A 16779-nucleotide genomic window follows, 5' to 3' on the forward strand; every position below is an offset into this window, starting at 1 on the left:
TCTGTCTGACTCCAAGGCCACGCTCTTTCATTTAAATCTCATATAACATAGACTTTTATAATTAGAGTTGCCTAAAGTAGACTGGCTTGTGTATAATGAGTTCTCTGTCTTTGGAACTGCTCAGGCTAATGTTCTCAAGGATGTCATAGCTGGGACTCCTGTGTGGATGGGAGTTGGAGGAGAGAGGCTATAAGAAGATACCATTCAAGTGTAAGAGTCTATGATTAAAAGGAAACAGAATCTTTTTTTTTTTTTTTGGCCACACCATGCAGCTTGTGAGATCTCAGTTCCCAGACCAGGGATTGAACCCAGACCACGGCAGTGAAAGCACCAAATCCTAAACACTAGACCACTAGGGAACTCCCTAAAATCTTTGCTTTCTAGTTGTCCACTTCCAAAATGAAACAGAAAATAGAGACCTAGTCTTATTGGGGTATAATGTATTCTGTCTTTCATTCTCACCCTCCCCCTGCTGGTTATTGTAAGTTCCTTTAAGGCAGGTACCATCTCTGGTTATTTTTGTGTTTTGGCTAGCACTTTCCTTGCATATAGTAAGCTCTTAAAACATGGTTGCTGAGTTTAACTGCAATTAATCTTTGTATCTGCCGACAGCATCCTCCCTGCATGAAGCAGGCCCTCAGTACACCTGTGAGTTCACTTGAAGGTGATCTGAATGACCAAGGAAATGGAGGCACATCGGGCGGCAGTGACTGAGGGGCAGTGACGGGGGTTACCTAGATCAGGGATGGCAAACAGATGGCACTCCCCACGATCATGTCCGTGGCAAACATTAATTGATCACAGCTCACTTGCTCCAGCTGTGGATTCCTGATCCTCCGTTCAAAGATTTAATGGTTTCTCTTAACAGCCCTGATTAGTCAACTGCAGTCAGCATGGCGCAAGATGACATTTGTTTTATGTTGGCAGTGACACCTGGCACTATAGTGAAATCTGCATTGTTTTAGCACTCAGCCGGTACCTTGTGCCTGTCTAGTTTAGCCAAGAGCTCCAAGTCAGTCATGTCTGACACTCCACCATGAAGAATCAGGACTTTCTCATCAACCAGAGTGGCCAGTGGAAGCCAGCAGAACACATCTTGCAGTAGTTTTAGTATTTTTTTGCCATGTATCTGAAAAAAAAATTAATATGATTGTTTCAAATAATTCACTCAACTTACCTGAACTAAGAGAAACTTTTACTTTTAAAGGCAGCTACCTTATATTTATTCATCACTTCCTTGGTGAAACCATATCTAGAGTTAGAAGCAGAAACAGATATTAAGTTTAATGACGATTGCATTTTTTATAAAAATGTGTATTCTATATGCATCTACTTAAATATATGGAAAAGACAGTGAGGAATAATTGCCAGAATGTTTAAAATTATAATATTATCTGTGGGTAGAGATATGGGATATTTTAATTTTCTTTTGCTTATCTATATTTTCTACTTTTTCTATACTGAACCCTTCTTGTTTATATGACAAAGTATATGGATATGTGAAAACAAATGTAATGGTTTTATTAGAACAGTAGGATGATGTGTACATTTTTTAAAAATCTTTTAAAATGGTCTATGTTGTGTATTCCACTGTATAAAATTGGAAGACTACTTTAAAAAGGCAGCTAACAAATAAGAAGCTCTGGCAAAATAACTTTACAATTGCAACAAGTAAAGATCAAATCCCCAAGCATGTCTTGGTTTGTACCGTAGGTTCACCATGTGGTCCTCATGGTTTCCTCTGTTGAGATGGAACTCTTTTGGGTAAACCAACATGAAGGCAAAAAGAATCATCAGAATCTCTACTGAATCCTTCCCTCGATCCACAAAGTCGCCGTTGAACACGTAGGCCCGCTCTGGTGATGGGAGGCCGTTCTTCCCAACAAGGAGACAAATACAAGGAGAGGCAGTGGAAGGAAGGGAATAGGAAACTGGGTCAAGCCAACGTGCATTTGACCATCACATCAGGCCTGAAAGCCAATTCTGTGCCGTCTGGCTCTCTTCCAAACATGAGATGTCAGTAAAAGATGGAAATATTGGAACTATTTTCTATTGGTCTTATGTTTCCTTTCTAGCCAGGCTGAGGTGGTGACATGCTCATCAAAATAAATGTGTTACCCAAAGCCACAGTGTTGCCAGGTGGTGTGTGCAAAGCGCACTGAACTTATAATTCCAAGGCCTGTTTTTAAATTCTGGCCACTCTGTCTTTAGCAATAATAATAGCGCCATAGATTTCTCAGGATTTAACAAGACAATACATCAGAAAATGCTTTGCGTTAATTACATTAATAGAATATTTATATACCTTATTATATGCTCTGTATTTGATAACTAAAAATAGATATGAAAATAGCTTTTGATTGCTTTGATAATAAACAATTTTCTCTTTAGTAATTGATTTTCTTTGTTCCAAATAATGATTCTTTCTCTTTATTAACCCCAGATTTTGTATTTTTAAAACAGTTTGGAAAAATACACTAGGATATAATACAGTGATGACTTTTACATTATGCATTTGCTACACAGTAACAAACAGTATTTTAAAATATTTTAAGATCCAAGTAATACTTAAGCATTTCTTTAGTAGGTACTGTATTTGAACTTCCAAATTAAACCTCAGACAAACATAATTTGAACATTCATACCTTATAAAATATGAATATTAAGTCATCCAACTGGCCGTGTAAATCTCCTAACAAAGACAGAAAAAAATCAGTTTTGATTGGTCTTCACCATTGTTTCTAATTTTTACTATAAAAAGGAAAATACCCATTATATACCTAAAACTAATGCAATATTATGTCAGTTATATCTCAATTTAAAAGGAAAATTCCCAGGAAAACCTGACAAACTTGTTACTCATTTTTCCATATATAAGAGAGGGATAAATGCTAACCTCTCGGGCTTCCTAGGTGGCGCAGTGGCTGAGAATCTGCCTGCCAAAGCAGGGGACACGGGTTCGATCTCTGCTCCAGGAAGATCCCACATGCTACAGAGCAACTAAGCCCATGCGCCACAGCTATTGAGCCTGTGCTTTAGAGCCCGTGAGCCACAACTATTGAGCCCAAGTGCTGCAACTACTGAAGCCCACGTGCCTAGAGCCCGTGCTCTGCAACAAGAGAAGCCATGGCAATGAGGAGCCTGCGCACCACAACGAAGAGTAGCCCCCACTCACCGCAACTAAAAAGAAAGCCCGCGCACAGCAAAAAAAGACCCAACACAGCCAATAAAATACATAAATAAATAAAAAAAAATACTAACCTCTCTTCTTACAGGGATAGTTAATATTGAAAGCAGAAAGCATAGTATTTCTTCTGTGTGATTATCATAAACAGTAAGTGACTTACATTTTTACTGAAGCAAAGATGGGACAGAATAGTGTAGGGTTGAAAACCTGGATAAGAACCAGAGAGATTTTTGCCCCATCTAAAGTAAGAAGCTGCTACTCACTTATGAGTCAGTGTTACAAGATTTTAAGAAGTTGAACATCTGGATTTTAATATGAAACCCTCCAATTTTCAAATGTTTGAAACTGTTAGAAATTTAAGAACAGTTTGGGGCAGACAAGACATATCGCAGGCTGCCAGTTTACAATCCCTGATGTATCACAGTCTCCCCTAAGTTCAGGTGTGGGGCGTTGGTCTATAATAGTTACTAAAACATCACTGAAGGGACTTCCCTGGCAGTACAGTGGTTAAGACTTTGCCTTCCAATGCAGGGAGTGCGGGTTTGATCCCTGATTGGGGAGCTGGGATCCCACATGCCTCATGGCCAAAAAACCAAAACATAAAGCAAAAGTAATATTGTAACAAATTCAGTGAAAACAAAAAAAAATCCATATAAAAAAAAAATCTTTAAAAAAAAAACCTCATTGAAAACATAAGGAGATAGAGAAGATTGTCATCCATAGGATTTCTCTCTGGCAGAAGAATAAATGTGGATAGAAGGAATATTGCTAGGCATTCAGGCCTGTTCAAGTACAATAACTGTCTTCTAACAAGGGAAGGTCTGGTTACCTGCTGGGATTTTGTTCTGAGTGGAGAGCATGAGTTTGAGGCCATATCTGAATCTCTTGGAAAAATAAAGCAGAGGCTGGGCCCTTTCGCCCCACAGCTCTCCTTCACGGCACCACCCCCACCTTACATAACTGTGGAGTAAATATGTAAACGTAACCAGTGTGAAGGCATGAACCTGGCCTGCCTACATGGCCATCGGGTCCCCCTCAGCCCTCCTGCTCTTCCCCCCCCGTCACAGGCAGAGATTTCTGGCTCGTGAAAAGCCGTTTCCCACTGGCTCTCACCACACACTGTGATTTCCTCGCTGTAACAAGTGGAGACCCGGTTGATGTTTGGCAGTTGTACCAGATGTTTCCTGGCTTCGTGCAGAAGATTCAAGACATAGCGAGCGTGGAGCCTCTACTAGGAGGAAGGGGAGGGAGGGGCAAAACGACACGTTTGTGAGGGAAGATGGGCCTCACCTTTACTGCTTACTGACCCCAAGACCGCAAAAGTGACCCTAGAAAACTGCTCCTGGGAGCCTACGCACAGATCCTTTCTTTTTCACCCATCTTCTGCCCTTGTTTGTGCTTTCCATCATCCCCCCCAAATACTGAACCTGTGTCCTCTTTCCTACCTACTCTATGTAACCCTTCCTTGCCTTGAGCTTGGGAGAAACACATGATTGTCTCAACAAAGTATGAATAAGTGCCTGTATATCAATGGTATTAGTGATCCTGACATTACTGGGAAGATCATCCCAGCTCTTCCTGCAGTGAATTATCTTCAAATGAAAAAGGGGAAGGATGGGAATCTGTCATAAGGGCCAGAATCTGACCACTTCTCACCACCTCCACCTCTACCACCAGGGTTTCAAGCCACTATCATCTTTTGCCTGGACTATTGCAGTAGTCTCTTGACTGGCCTCTTTGCTTCAGCTCTTGCTCCCTACACTATGAAGCAAGCAGAATGATTATTTTAAAAGGAAAGCAGGATTATATAGTTTCTGTGCTCACGGTCTCCCTCTGTCTTTCAGAAGAATGAAAGTCCACCCTACCCACCTCTCTGCCTCCATCACCTAATAGCTGTTCCCCGGTTCCCTCCTCTCCAGCCACAATGGCCTTCCTGATGTCGCTGAGCAGTCCAGGCAAAGTCCTGCCTCAGGGCCTTTCCATTTGTTCCCTCTGCCTAGAACGCTTTCCCCAGACGTCCATATAGCACACTCCCTCACCACCTTTGACCTTTGCTCAAAAATCACCTTTTCAGTGACATCTTCCCAGACCACTCTGTAAAACTACCATCTCTGCCACCTAGAACTTAGCTTATGCTTTGACATAGCTCTGTCACCTAATATATTACAGATATAAATATTATTCATTTGTTATTTATTATGTCTCCCCACTAAAATGTCAGCCCCATGACGGCGGAGATCTGTGTCTGTCTTGTTCACTGTTCAGTGCCTAGAACAGTGCCTGCACATAGAAGTACTCAATAGTCATCTGTGGAATGAATGAACAAAGAGATTACATGACTAGAAGGAGGGGTTTTCAATACATAAAAACTGGCTGGTCAACCACAAGGTTCTGGCTAAGAAAAGGGCAAGTGGATCTCTCTGATGGATCCCTGACACACACACCCTAAATCCAGGGCCATTCCTTTTGCAACCTACTCTATGTCTACACATTCCTTGGAATTGGCAGTGACCCAGGTCCCCCGGGGAAGCTTACTTGTTTCAGTCTGAACGCTTCCACCAGGGCAGTTGCATGGTTGGGAAGGAGTGGGAAGGACAGGTGTGGTCCTGTGTAACTGTCTGGTACTTTGATGGATTCATAGTCACTGCAATTCTCCATCTCAGACTCCTGGAGGGATCTCTCCTCAGTGAACATGCGGTTCAGGAAGTCCCCTGGTGAGGACAGAAAGGGTGGGCCAGCTTATGATCAGACTTGCAGGCCTGGGCAACACAGGATTCATTCTCTGGACCACACTTGAAGTGGGACCTAGCCAGTCTGGCATCAGCTCCAACACAGGAGAGGAGAAAGTAAAGGGCAAAGTGATGACAAATGAGGATGGGCGGGAGAAAGGTTATGTTATTATGTCAGTTCCATTCTACTTTTATTTTAAAAGGCTGACTTAGAAAGTACAGAAATTTACAAGCCTAGGTTGGTAAACAGGAGGAAAGCGAAAACTGGTGGGAAAAAAGTTCACAGGCATTTCTGGTGTACTTAGTGCGGCAGATGCCTCAGACTTGCAGGCATTTAATTTCCAGATGCTGCCCCTGCCTCTCTGCCTGAAGGCTTTGTCCCTGGATCTGCAGAGAGCCCTGCTTGGCAGGCCAGAAATGCATCGGCCCCTCCCAGCAGCCTTCTTCCAGTGACTCTCAGGAGTTGACATATAGAGCCCAATTCCCTCTGCCTTCAGGTGGGATACTCCCTAGGCTGTGTTTTGCACTGTTTCCCAGGCAAACGGCAGGTTTAGTAACCCACCCTTTACTGCCTGCCTCCCCTTTCCTGAATCCCTTCCCCACTCCCTCCCTCCCAGTGTTTCCCGTATTTACCAAATAAACTTGCACTCAAACCCTTGTCTCCAGGTGTGCCTCGAGGAGAACCATTTATTTGTCGGCCTCCTCGCTCATTCCCTGGCTGTCACCAGATGCACGTTTTCCCTCCCTGTGCACCCCTCACCTCACCCCCATGTCTCTGACCCTGAGACAGGAGCCCGTGCTGTGGGGCAGTCCATACTCACTCTCGCTGTGACTGCTAGGGGTGAAGTGGTCCACAAGGTAGCTGAAGAAATCGTGGAGCTGCAGAAAAACCCAAGAAGACGTGGCTTTAGAGACAGAAAGGGAACCCAGGAGTGGTCCAGAGCCGCTGCACCTTCTTGGCACCTGGGCCTTGCTGCCCGGGGGCTGGAAGGCGGGGCTGGAGGTGGCCCCATCCCACATCACATCACACCTTGACCTGGTCCTGCTGCCCCGCATACTCTATAGACTGGAAGATGCTCCAGGTGCAGTGCCGCCTCATCTCCAGGCGGGCCATGTAGCGCCGGTACCACCTCTGGATCAGGGCCGCCGCCTTGAGGGCTGTGACACAGAAGGAGAAGCAAGCCTGTGAGCTGGGACTCCCTGGGCCTGGAGGGGAGGTGGGGGTGCCTCTCCCGCTGTAACACGGGGACAAGATGGTGAGGAAAGCACTATATCTTGCCAGCAGTAGGAAGGATTTGCCTCACCGCTGACAGGGGTGCTCTTCTCCCCATTCCCGCCCCCGTCCCTCCTCCACTCCTACCTATTAGTTATACTAAAACCACGGGAGGGTGATTGGAATTTCCTCTTTTTGATGAAAACATTTATATGTGTAGAGATGCAAAGGCGGGATCCTGAGAAGGAGATGTAAACTGGGGAGGCTGCAAGGTCGCAGCATCCTTGAAGAGTAGGATGATGTAGATACTACTCGGCCATAAAAAAAGAGTGACATTTGCCACGTGCAGCAACATGGATGGACTTGGAGGGCACTGTGCTCAGTGAAATAAGTCAGAGAAAAGTAAATACTGTGTGATAGCACTTATATATGGAATCTAAAACATATCAATACAACAAACTAGTGAGTATCACAAAAAAGAAGCAGACTGACAGATCTTGAGAACAAACTAGTGGTTACCAGTGAGGAGAGGGCAGGGGGGAGGGGCAAGATAGAGGATGGGGAATAAGAGGTGCAAACTATTAGGTATACAATAAGCCACAAGGATATATTGTACAACACAGGAAATATAGGCAATATTTTGTAATTACTGTAAATGGAAAGTAACCTTTAAAAATTATATTGGGCTTCCTAGGTGGCACAGTGGTTGAGAATCCGCCTGCCAATGCAGGGGACACGGGCTCAATCCCTGCTCCAGGAAGATCCCACATGCTGCGGAGCAACTAAGCCTGTGTGCCACAACTATTGAGCCTGCGCTTTAGTGCCCGTGAGCCACAACTATTGAGCCCATGTGCTGCAACTACGGAAGCCCACGTGCCTAGAGCCCGTGCTCTGCAACAAGAGAGAGCCTGCGCACCACAACGAAGAGTAGCCCCCACTCACCACAACTAAAAAGAAAGCCCACGCACAGCAAAAAAAGACCCAACACAGCCAATAATAAATAAACAAACAAATAAATGAATAAACAGTAAACAAATAAAAATAAATAAATAAAAATTGTATTAAAAAAAGAGTGAAGTGATGCAGGGGTCAGAGGGTGGGAGGACATTTTGATACTGTAACAACAGACAGGATGTCAGGAGTCTCCTTCTGGGCCTGCAACTGCCCTGACCGTCTATGTAGTCTCAGGCAAGTCACCCTTCTGGGCCTCAGTGTCCTCATCTGGAAAAAGAGATGAACTAGATGATAACTGGGGAGAAGTAACACACACACACAATTACTACATACTATCATGCCAGGTGGTGGTCAGAGCTTGCTATCCCCAAATTCCTCCTATCCCTGCAAGTTTGTGTCCCTATCACAATACACCCAGCATGGTGCTGACTATCCAATCCGAAGGGCAGCCTTTGGGCGTCTCCTTTTGCCAGGACCTGTGCTGGGTGACCATGTACCGCAGGATAGCATGAGTAGGTTGAACTCTTCCTATGAGCTCTAGAACCTGCAGTCAAGTACTGCTGCCAGAGAAGAGGACAGCTGTCCACATGGGCAACTAGATTCCCCTTAAGCTCCTGGGCTGGAATGTGCTGCCAGGGATGAATGGAGCCTTTGTGGATAAAGCTGGATTACAAAAGAAACCCGGCAGGTTCACGCAGGTCAACCTCGTGAACAGTACACAGATTGATTTAATATATTTAGCTTGCATTAGAGAGCTAATGGAATTCTTACTGATCCCTAAGAGGAGATACAACGGCAAATGGGAAAAGATAACTTGAGAGGAATTTAAGCAAAGCTGAATTTGGTTTTCTGTGAGGAAAAAAATGTCATACACTAAGTATCTCCCAAAGGCACTTCCAAAAGAATAAGCGATAAAGATCGAATTCTGTAAATCCCTGTTTACAGAATTGAACGCCCAGAAATTTACAGAAATGAAACTCCCTGAGTAGGCGGTAAGTACCTAAAGTAACAACTCATGGGAGACACAGACATCTGCACCTCACCCTAGACCTATAGTATCAGAATCTCTACAGGGAACCCAGAAACCTGCAGTTTTAATAAGCTCCACGGGTGACGCTGACTGGTGCTGAAGTGCTAGCATCATGTGGGATATCACGACCATCCGGTTTCTGCGAGAATGTCGTTTGTAATGCCTCCCCTCGAGCGCTGTCTGGCAAGTGCTGCCGACTAGACATGCTTGCATCCTCAGTACCACTCTGCCTACTCAGGGCAGGGAGACCAGGAATTGTCTCTGTTTCTCCCTTTTTTTCCCCTCCCTCCCAATCCTCTGTCTAGGGCCTGGGTTACCTTTCGTTGAGATGGGAGCTGTGAGGTGTAGCACAGTTTAAGGACCTCTACCCCATCCTCCCTTCCTATCAGTGCAATACGACATGCTTGGGCTCCTCTTCCTCAGCCTTGTGCAGACTAAATCCTATGGTAAAAGTTACAAATACATCTGGCTGTTAAAATTCCACATTAAGGACAAGGCAACCATGTAGGGAGACAGAGGCCAAGGTGAAGAGCCGTCTTAGAAGCAGAACCTCCAGCCTCAGCTGCCCTGAGGATTATAGACAAACCATCCAGCTGGGCTCTTTGCAAATTCATGACCCACAAAATCATGAGCAGAATAAAATGGTTGTCGTAAGCCACTCAGTTTAGGGATCATTTGCTGTGTAGCACTAGATAATTGGGATGGGAATTGTAGAACTGTTTTACAAAATTATTAAACAAATTTAATCAAAATAAAAAAATCAATCTCTAAAACCCAAAAGTAAAAGTTAAGCAAGTGAATCTAACCTTTTGTAAGTGGATAGCATAACCATACAGGAAAAGCATAACCACACAGAAAGGAGTTCTCTCAAATGACTTGAAAATTCAGTAGTTTGTATATCCCTAGTGGATATACCCAAAGGACAAAAAGAACTACGAAGAAATCTTAAGAGTAATCATATTGTCATAATAGTATTGTTATCATTTTTCTGAAACTTATTTATATACTACAGGACAAAGTAAATAATACCACATCAGTATCATTAGAGGAAAAAGGCTTTTTTTAGTAAAGAAAAAGGAGATATAAGCATAATATTATATCAAAGTTGTTAAGTAAAAATATTGTGATCATAAATATAAATTAGTCATTAAAATAATACATACTTAATGGATCTGGTCACTGAAAAGATGTAGGAGATAATGACCAACCTGGTAGCAAACACCCCAAACCCTGGAGAAATAGCTATTTCTGATCTGGAGCCAAAAATATGCAAGATGAGCCTGGGACGTATTGCCAAGCCAGAAAGGAAGCCATGAGCTTATAAAGGTACTTAGGCTCATATAAACGAGATGCTTCCCTTGCTTCCTCCTACATCTCTGGCTGCCTCTCCTTGGCCTCCTTTGCTGCCTCATCCTCTTTAACCTGATGCTTAAGTACTGGAGTCCCTCATGGCTCTGTCTAGGTCCCGGTCTCTGACCTGTCTTTACTCTCACTTTACGCTACTTCAGTGACCCCCATGGCTTCCACAATCACCTGTACTCTGATGCCTTCCAAATGCATGTATCTCCACCAACATCTCCAAAATCCAGGTCTGAATATGCAACTGCCTACTCAGTACATCCACCTACATGTTGCATGGGCACCTCAGGCTCAGCGTGTATAAACTCAACACCTTCCTTCTGCTCAAGCTTGGTTCTTCTCCATTTATCTTTATGCCAGAAACTGACATTATCATCTACCCAGGTTTTCCAGCTAGGAATCTGGAGGTCATTCTTGATTCATCCTTTTCCTCAACCCCACACATGTAATCAGGTGGATCCTGTCAACTCCACCTCCTAAATATTGTTGGAATTTACCCTCTTCTCTCCACCTCTACTGCCACCAACTCTGGACCAAGGCATTATCACCTCTTGTTTAGATGACTTTAATAGCTTCTAAATTGTTCTTCCTTCTACTCTTCTACTCAGCCCCCCAGCCCCCACTCCGCCTCAATCCCTTCTTCATGGAAGCCAGAAGGGTCTTTTCTGTATGTGATACTCTAGAACTTCCTGTTTTGAATTCTTCAATGGTTCTTCCCGCCTTTAGGATAAAGTTTAAAATCCTACAAGCTCCTGAGTGAGGCGGGCTCCACACACCTCAGCAGCCTCAAGCCATGCCACCCTCCATCTCATTCACTTCAGACCGTTCAGTTCCTTGAATATGTCTCTCTTCTTGTTACTTCACCACCTTTGTACCCTCTACCTAGAATGCTCTTTCATCCCCTTTTTGCCCAATCTTATTTCATTCACTTGTAACGATGTAGTTTGGGATAAACCCCAATGGACAACACTGACTCCTTGAGTAAATTTTAATTCTACTCAATATAGTTCATCAAGTTCCAAGACATTCAGCTGAGTATCCTGGTGATCATATCACACGAAGAAGAAGCCAATTTTCAAGAGTCAGCTTGAGGACAAATGTAATGATTTCCTGGCAACCCTGAGACGCCCCTCCCCATGCAGTGTAGGCTTTGGGGTACTCACAGTTAGTATGGAGATGGGAAGCACATACCTTTCTCTGCATTCTGGAAAGCAAAATGATGTTGGGTTGAGGTGCCACTTCCCATAGCGTAAGTGCAATGTTTCTGCTGGACGCAGATAGCAGGTCCAAGGGAGAGCGAACTGTTTGCTGACAAAAGGAAGGAGGAACCTGCAGTAGGGAGATTTGGGCAGAATATTAGTTCAGGTAGACCAAATTGTCTACAAACCTTGGCTCCCACACCATAAAAAAACAAAAGGTGAGCCTATCATGTGATAGCACCCTCACCTCCCCAGCCTCATTGCATGAGACGTTCCTCCCCTGAAAATTCCCTCCACGTGTTATCTCTCCCCTATGTTTTCAACCTTTCTACTAGCTTTTCCTTTTCCGTCTGAAAACACACTGAAGTCTCTTCTCAGAGCAATTCATCACCATCATCATCCTTTGACCTCCTATATCTGTCAAGCTATAACCCAACCTCTCTTTTCTTCTCATCCAGATTTCTCTCAAGTAGAAAGAATTTCTCTTTAATTCCTCTTAACACCATGTTTTTCATCCTCACTATTGACCAAAAGTTTTCATGCTGATGTTCCCAATGCCTTCACCCTTTCAGCCCTGACCTTGCCAGACGAGCAAGGCCATGGTCTCAGAAGTCATGATTTAAATTCTACTGCTTGGGTTTCCGCGATGCCACTCTTTCGTTGCTTCTATCTCTTATTGACAAAAAGTGAATCAGTCCATCTAAGAAAGAATTGGAAAATTTTATTCAAGCCAAATTTAAGGATTATAACCCAGGAAGAGCGCTTCAGAAAGCTCTGAGAACTTTTCCATCAGTTAGAAATCAAGGCACAGGTATATACGTTTTTTTGAGACAGAGGGCTGTACATCAGATGATGTATTATTGGCAGTTTACACAATCCAGATCTGCAAGTACAAAGTGGTGGATCATGTGACCCCTTACAGAAGCGAGAAGGAATGTTCTCTTTGAGCAGTTGTCGTGTGGATGCTGGGAGAATGTTGCTCTTTATGGCTGAGCGGGTATTCCTGCTGGTGGGGGGCGTCTGGTTGATGCATAATGCAGACACACAGGGCACAGCAGCGGGGGAGAGAGGAGACTGGGGGCAGAAAAAATTTTATGTTTAAATTCTTGTCTTGCCATAAAATATGAATTTTATTTCATACTTTATTTATTCTCTCTCCTTCTTGAGCTCATTTTTCTCCATCCAGCCCTTAAATGTCTATTTTATTTGTATTCTAGTATCAAATGTCTGCTCTCCTCACTCTATACATGCTCCCTGAATGACTGAATCAACTCATATTTTCAGCTAGCACTTCCTCCCTCTTAAATCTCCATCTCCATCTCAGACTAACTCTAAACCTCAGCCCCGCAAACCCAGCTTCCTGCTAAACTTTGGGGTGCCTCAGACTCCATGTAGCGCAAATAGAACTCATCTTCCCCAAAATCTCCTCCTCCAGCCTCATCTCTCTTTTCTCCTTTCTTCAACTCTACTTCTTGACCTCCATGACTTCCGTGTTTTTGCTCTTACCCGGAATGTTCTTCCTAGCCCACCCTTGTCTAACTTTACTCATTCCTTAAAGCCTACTTCAGGCATCACGTTCCTTAAAGAAGCCAATTTGACATGCCCCTTCTCTGAACCCCTGAATATCCTAGTCACAACTCTGATGAAATAAAATTTACATTTCAAGGCAGGACAAGAAAAACTAAACACAAAATCCTCTCTGTGTTTGTTTGTGCCTCCTCCTTCCCTCCCTAAGGTGGGAGTGCCTGCTGAACCGTAAAGATTAAATTTTTCTGAATCGTAAAGATTATTTTTTTTCTTTTTTCTTATGTTAACAATGTAACTTCTTAAAAGAATAGTGCTCTTTCCCAGCTCTGTAGGGGTCATGGCAACATGCTTACGTGGGACAATGTATCCTGGATGAACTTTATGTGAAACATGAGTGAGTCATTTTGATGTACAATTCTTTGTCTCCGAAATGTATATGACTGTGCCTTGACTTCTAACAAGTGGAACAGCTCTTAGAGCTTTCTGAGAAGCTGATTCCTGGGTTAACTGACTTTTCCTTGACATTTTCTTGGGGTAGCCAGCAAAATATCAGAGACACCCACCAGAGGACACCTGGAATCTCTCCCAAACCAGTGCTTGGTACCAGCATGGGCACTTTGAGCCCCATCCACGTCTTAGTATTCCTCAGGTGATTTGGTAAGTTCTCCTGATATCCAGACGTCTGCTTTAAATGACGGCCTGAATTTTATTCAAGCTGTTTCTCTTGGGGCTTGGAGTCCTGAGGGGATACTGGTATATTTCCTAGGCAGGGACGTAAGGGGAAATTCCGAGGCAGACACCTAGGAGGAACTTTGAAGTAAACTGGATTGGCCGTCCTTTTTTAAAAATGTGGCTTAAATTGGAAAGATTATGTATATATGGTCTGAACAAACTGTTGCTGGTGAAATGAGAGACTGAGCCTGCTCAGCTCCGGAGAAAAGGGACTTTGCTCCTTCCAGCCATTATGTGTCCTCAGGTGACTGAGAACCTAGCGAAAGTGTTTGAGAATCAATCCTCATGCCATGCATTTGTCCTAGAGGAGATCCCACTACAATCATTGAGTAAATTCTGCTCACTGGGGGGCACAATAAGGCTGATCACCTAGCGCACTGGGCACCCATGGCAATTTTAGACTGCTGGAGGGAGAAACCCAGACACATAGGAGAGTTGAACAGACCCAAGGGTAGGTAGACTCAGAAGCTAGACTCAGAAGGAGCACATGTTGGCTCCATCACACTGCCCTCAGAAAGCTTTGCAGATCATATCCGAATTAGGCTACCAAAAGAAGAGTGCGAAACATGCCTCAAAGGTGGAGCAGCTCCCATATGTGCACCCACTCCTGGAACCCCAGCTGGCTTCATGTGCAATTGAAACAAAGTCCATGCTTGCAAGCATTTATCTTAACTCTTTTTTTTTTTTTTTTGGCACACAGGCTTAGTTGCTCCGTGGCATGTGGGATCTTCCTGGAGCAGGGATCGAACCCATGTCCTCTGCATTGGCAGGAGGATTCTCAACCACTGTGCCACCTAGGAAGCCCTATCTTAACTTTTAAATGGCTAGGATAGAACTCTTTTGACATTCCAAAACTGTAGAGAAAGCCAGCTTGATAAAACATCTTTTCAAAATTCTGACCCTGAGAGAACAAAAGTATTTCTAGCAGAAGCTTAGAGTTATAACTCTTATCATGTCCTTGAAATGTAAACACAGCCCACATTGCCTGAGACTATAGCCTTGGCTCAATTAGTAGAACTTAAAACTGAAAGGGGAAAAAAAAAAAGGGAAGGAGAAGCTTTTTAAAACTCAAGCAAGAAAACTGAGAGATCTCTGTCTGTGTCTATCTTGATGTATGTATGTCTGTGTGTATGTAATAAATACAATATAACCCTACCTCCAGATGGTGTTATCAAAATTCATTTGTAAAAGAGTTCTATTTAATTGACTTAAAAGTAAGTGCTTACAAATCAAATATTTCTATATGTAACTTTAACCCAAATTTTTAAAGGATCACGTGACCTAGGATTAATCTTTACTGGAAAAAAGTTTAAACTGATAGTTTAATTAACATAGACATGTCTTTAGAGTCATCAGGTACAATATTTTTATTGTACATAGGATTACTGAAAGTCAATAAGCTCATTTATCTATGTTATGAACTTTGTCCACAAGAAAATTAATGGTCTGATGATATTTTCATAAGTAATGAAATAGAGATAAATGGGATAAAAGCTTCTGGGTAAACTATTTAAGAATAATTATGTTTTATGGTATGTCTACCTAAAAACAGTTTCTCCAGATTTTTGGCAACTGCAACTTTAGAGTTCTGATAAATTAAGTTAAATGATGGAAATTCATTGAATATCTAGATCATTTTTTTCTCTAGATCATTTTTAATAAGATAAAATACTGAAATATTAATTGCTAAAGGAGTCTATGTTTACTTACTTTCGACCTCTTATTACAGCAAAACTAAATATGTGAGAATATTAATAAATATTTTGTGCTTTATTGAAAGATTATACTATAAAATGGCATATATTTCTAGAACTTAATTCTAAACTTGAAAAAAGAGTTTTATGCATGGTCAAGACTGACAGATTAGATTGAATTTAATTAAATAAGTGAATTTTAATATTAAGTGTGAAAAAGTATAAAGTTAGAATTTTATTTTTTTCTCTGTTAAGTTCCCTTTGAAATGTTAATCTGCTTTTAATAATAGATTGTGAAGTTTCTTTACCAATGACTTTCTGAACTTGCCTTTGAAATCTTTTATTTTCACTTTGGTTAAGTGAATAAATATTGTTTCCAAGTGACTTATGATCCTACTTGGCCAAACATTTAAAACCTTTTGATATCTTTGACAAACTTTTTCAAGTCAAATTCTATAAATTTATTTATTTATTGGCTGTGTTGGGTCTTCATTGCTGCGTGCGGACTTTCTCTAGTTGCAGAGAGCGGAGGCTAATCTTCATTGTGGTGCGCAGGCTTCTCATTGCAGTGGCTTCTCTTGTGCAGCACGGGCTCTAGGTGCTCAGGCTTCAGTAGTTGTGGCACATGGGCTCAAAAGCTGTGGCTCACAGGCTCTAGAGTGCAGGCTCAGTCGTTGCGGTGCACGGGCTTAGCAGCTCCGCAGCATGTGGGATCTTCCCAGAGCAGGGCTCGAACCTGTGTTCCCTGCACTGGCAGGCTGATTCTTAACCACTGCTCCACCAGGGAAGCCCTCAAATCAAATTCTAAATGAAGTTCTTTTGACCTCTAACTAACTCTGGGATGCTTCAGAGGGCCCCTGAACAACTCAGAGAGAGATATTAAACTAATTAGGTTTATTTGGTCTGTTAAATTATGTGGGAAATATTGTCAAATGAGTAATGATAAACCTTCTTAAGTTATAGTCTATGCATAAACATTATTAATGTAAATGTTCTAGATATTATGTGGAGTTCCTAAAATTTGAAATGTCCTGATATGTTGTCAGTCATAATTCTAGTTATTATGTTAAAATTTCATGTCACAGAAATGGCCAAATTTCCTTGACAATTGCATTGTTATCAGGCCTTTAAATTTAACCATGCTTTTTAAGTCTT

At 42.6% G+C, this 16779-nt stretch overlaps 1 protein-coding gene across 1 annotated transcript in view; it reads right to left on the reverse strand.

The window, feature by feature from the left end:
- PPEF2 (protein phosphatase with EF-hand domain 2) overlaps positions 1 to 13885 on the reverse strand; it is a 35920-nt gene extending 22035 nt beyond the window's left edge. Inside the window, exons 1-11 of the mRNA XM_057727737.1 lie at positions 13762 to 13885; positions 12251 to 12371; positions 11664 to 11801; positions 6947 to 7074; positions 6738 to 6795; positions 5723 to 5898; positions 4301 to 4415; positions 2646 to 2692; positions 1709 to 1875; positions 1216 to 1252; positions 980 to 1129 (exon numbers count right to left, since the gene is read on the reverse strand). Of these exons, the coding sequence (XP_057583720.1) occupies positions 980 to 1129; positions 1216 to 1252; positions 1709 to 1875; positions 2646 to 2692; positions 4301 to 4415; positions 5723 to 5898; positions 6738 to 6795; positions 6947 to 7074; positions 11664 to 11801; positions 12251 to 12287 (1053 nt within the window). The 5' untranslated portion in view covers positions 12288 to 12371; positions 13762 to 13885. The remainder of the gene's footprint in view (positions 1 to 979; positions 1130 to 1215; positions 1253 to 1708; positions 1876 to 2645; positions 2693 to 4300; positions 4416 to 5722; positions 5899 to 6737; positions 6796 to 6946; positions 7075 to 11663; positions 11802 to 12250; positions 12372 to 13761) is intronic.
- Between the last annotated feature and the right edge of the window lie 2894 nt (positions 13886 to 16779).

The sequence above is a fragment of the Hippopotamus amphibius genome, chromosome 3, assembly GCF_030028045.1.
Source record: "Hippopotamus amphibius kiboko isolate mHipAmp2 chromosome 3, mHipAmp2.hap2, whole genome shotgun sequence".
Taxonomy (NCBI): Eukaryota; Metazoa; Chordata; class Mammalia; order Artiodactyla; family Hippopotamidae; genus Hippopotamus; species Hippopotamus amphibius.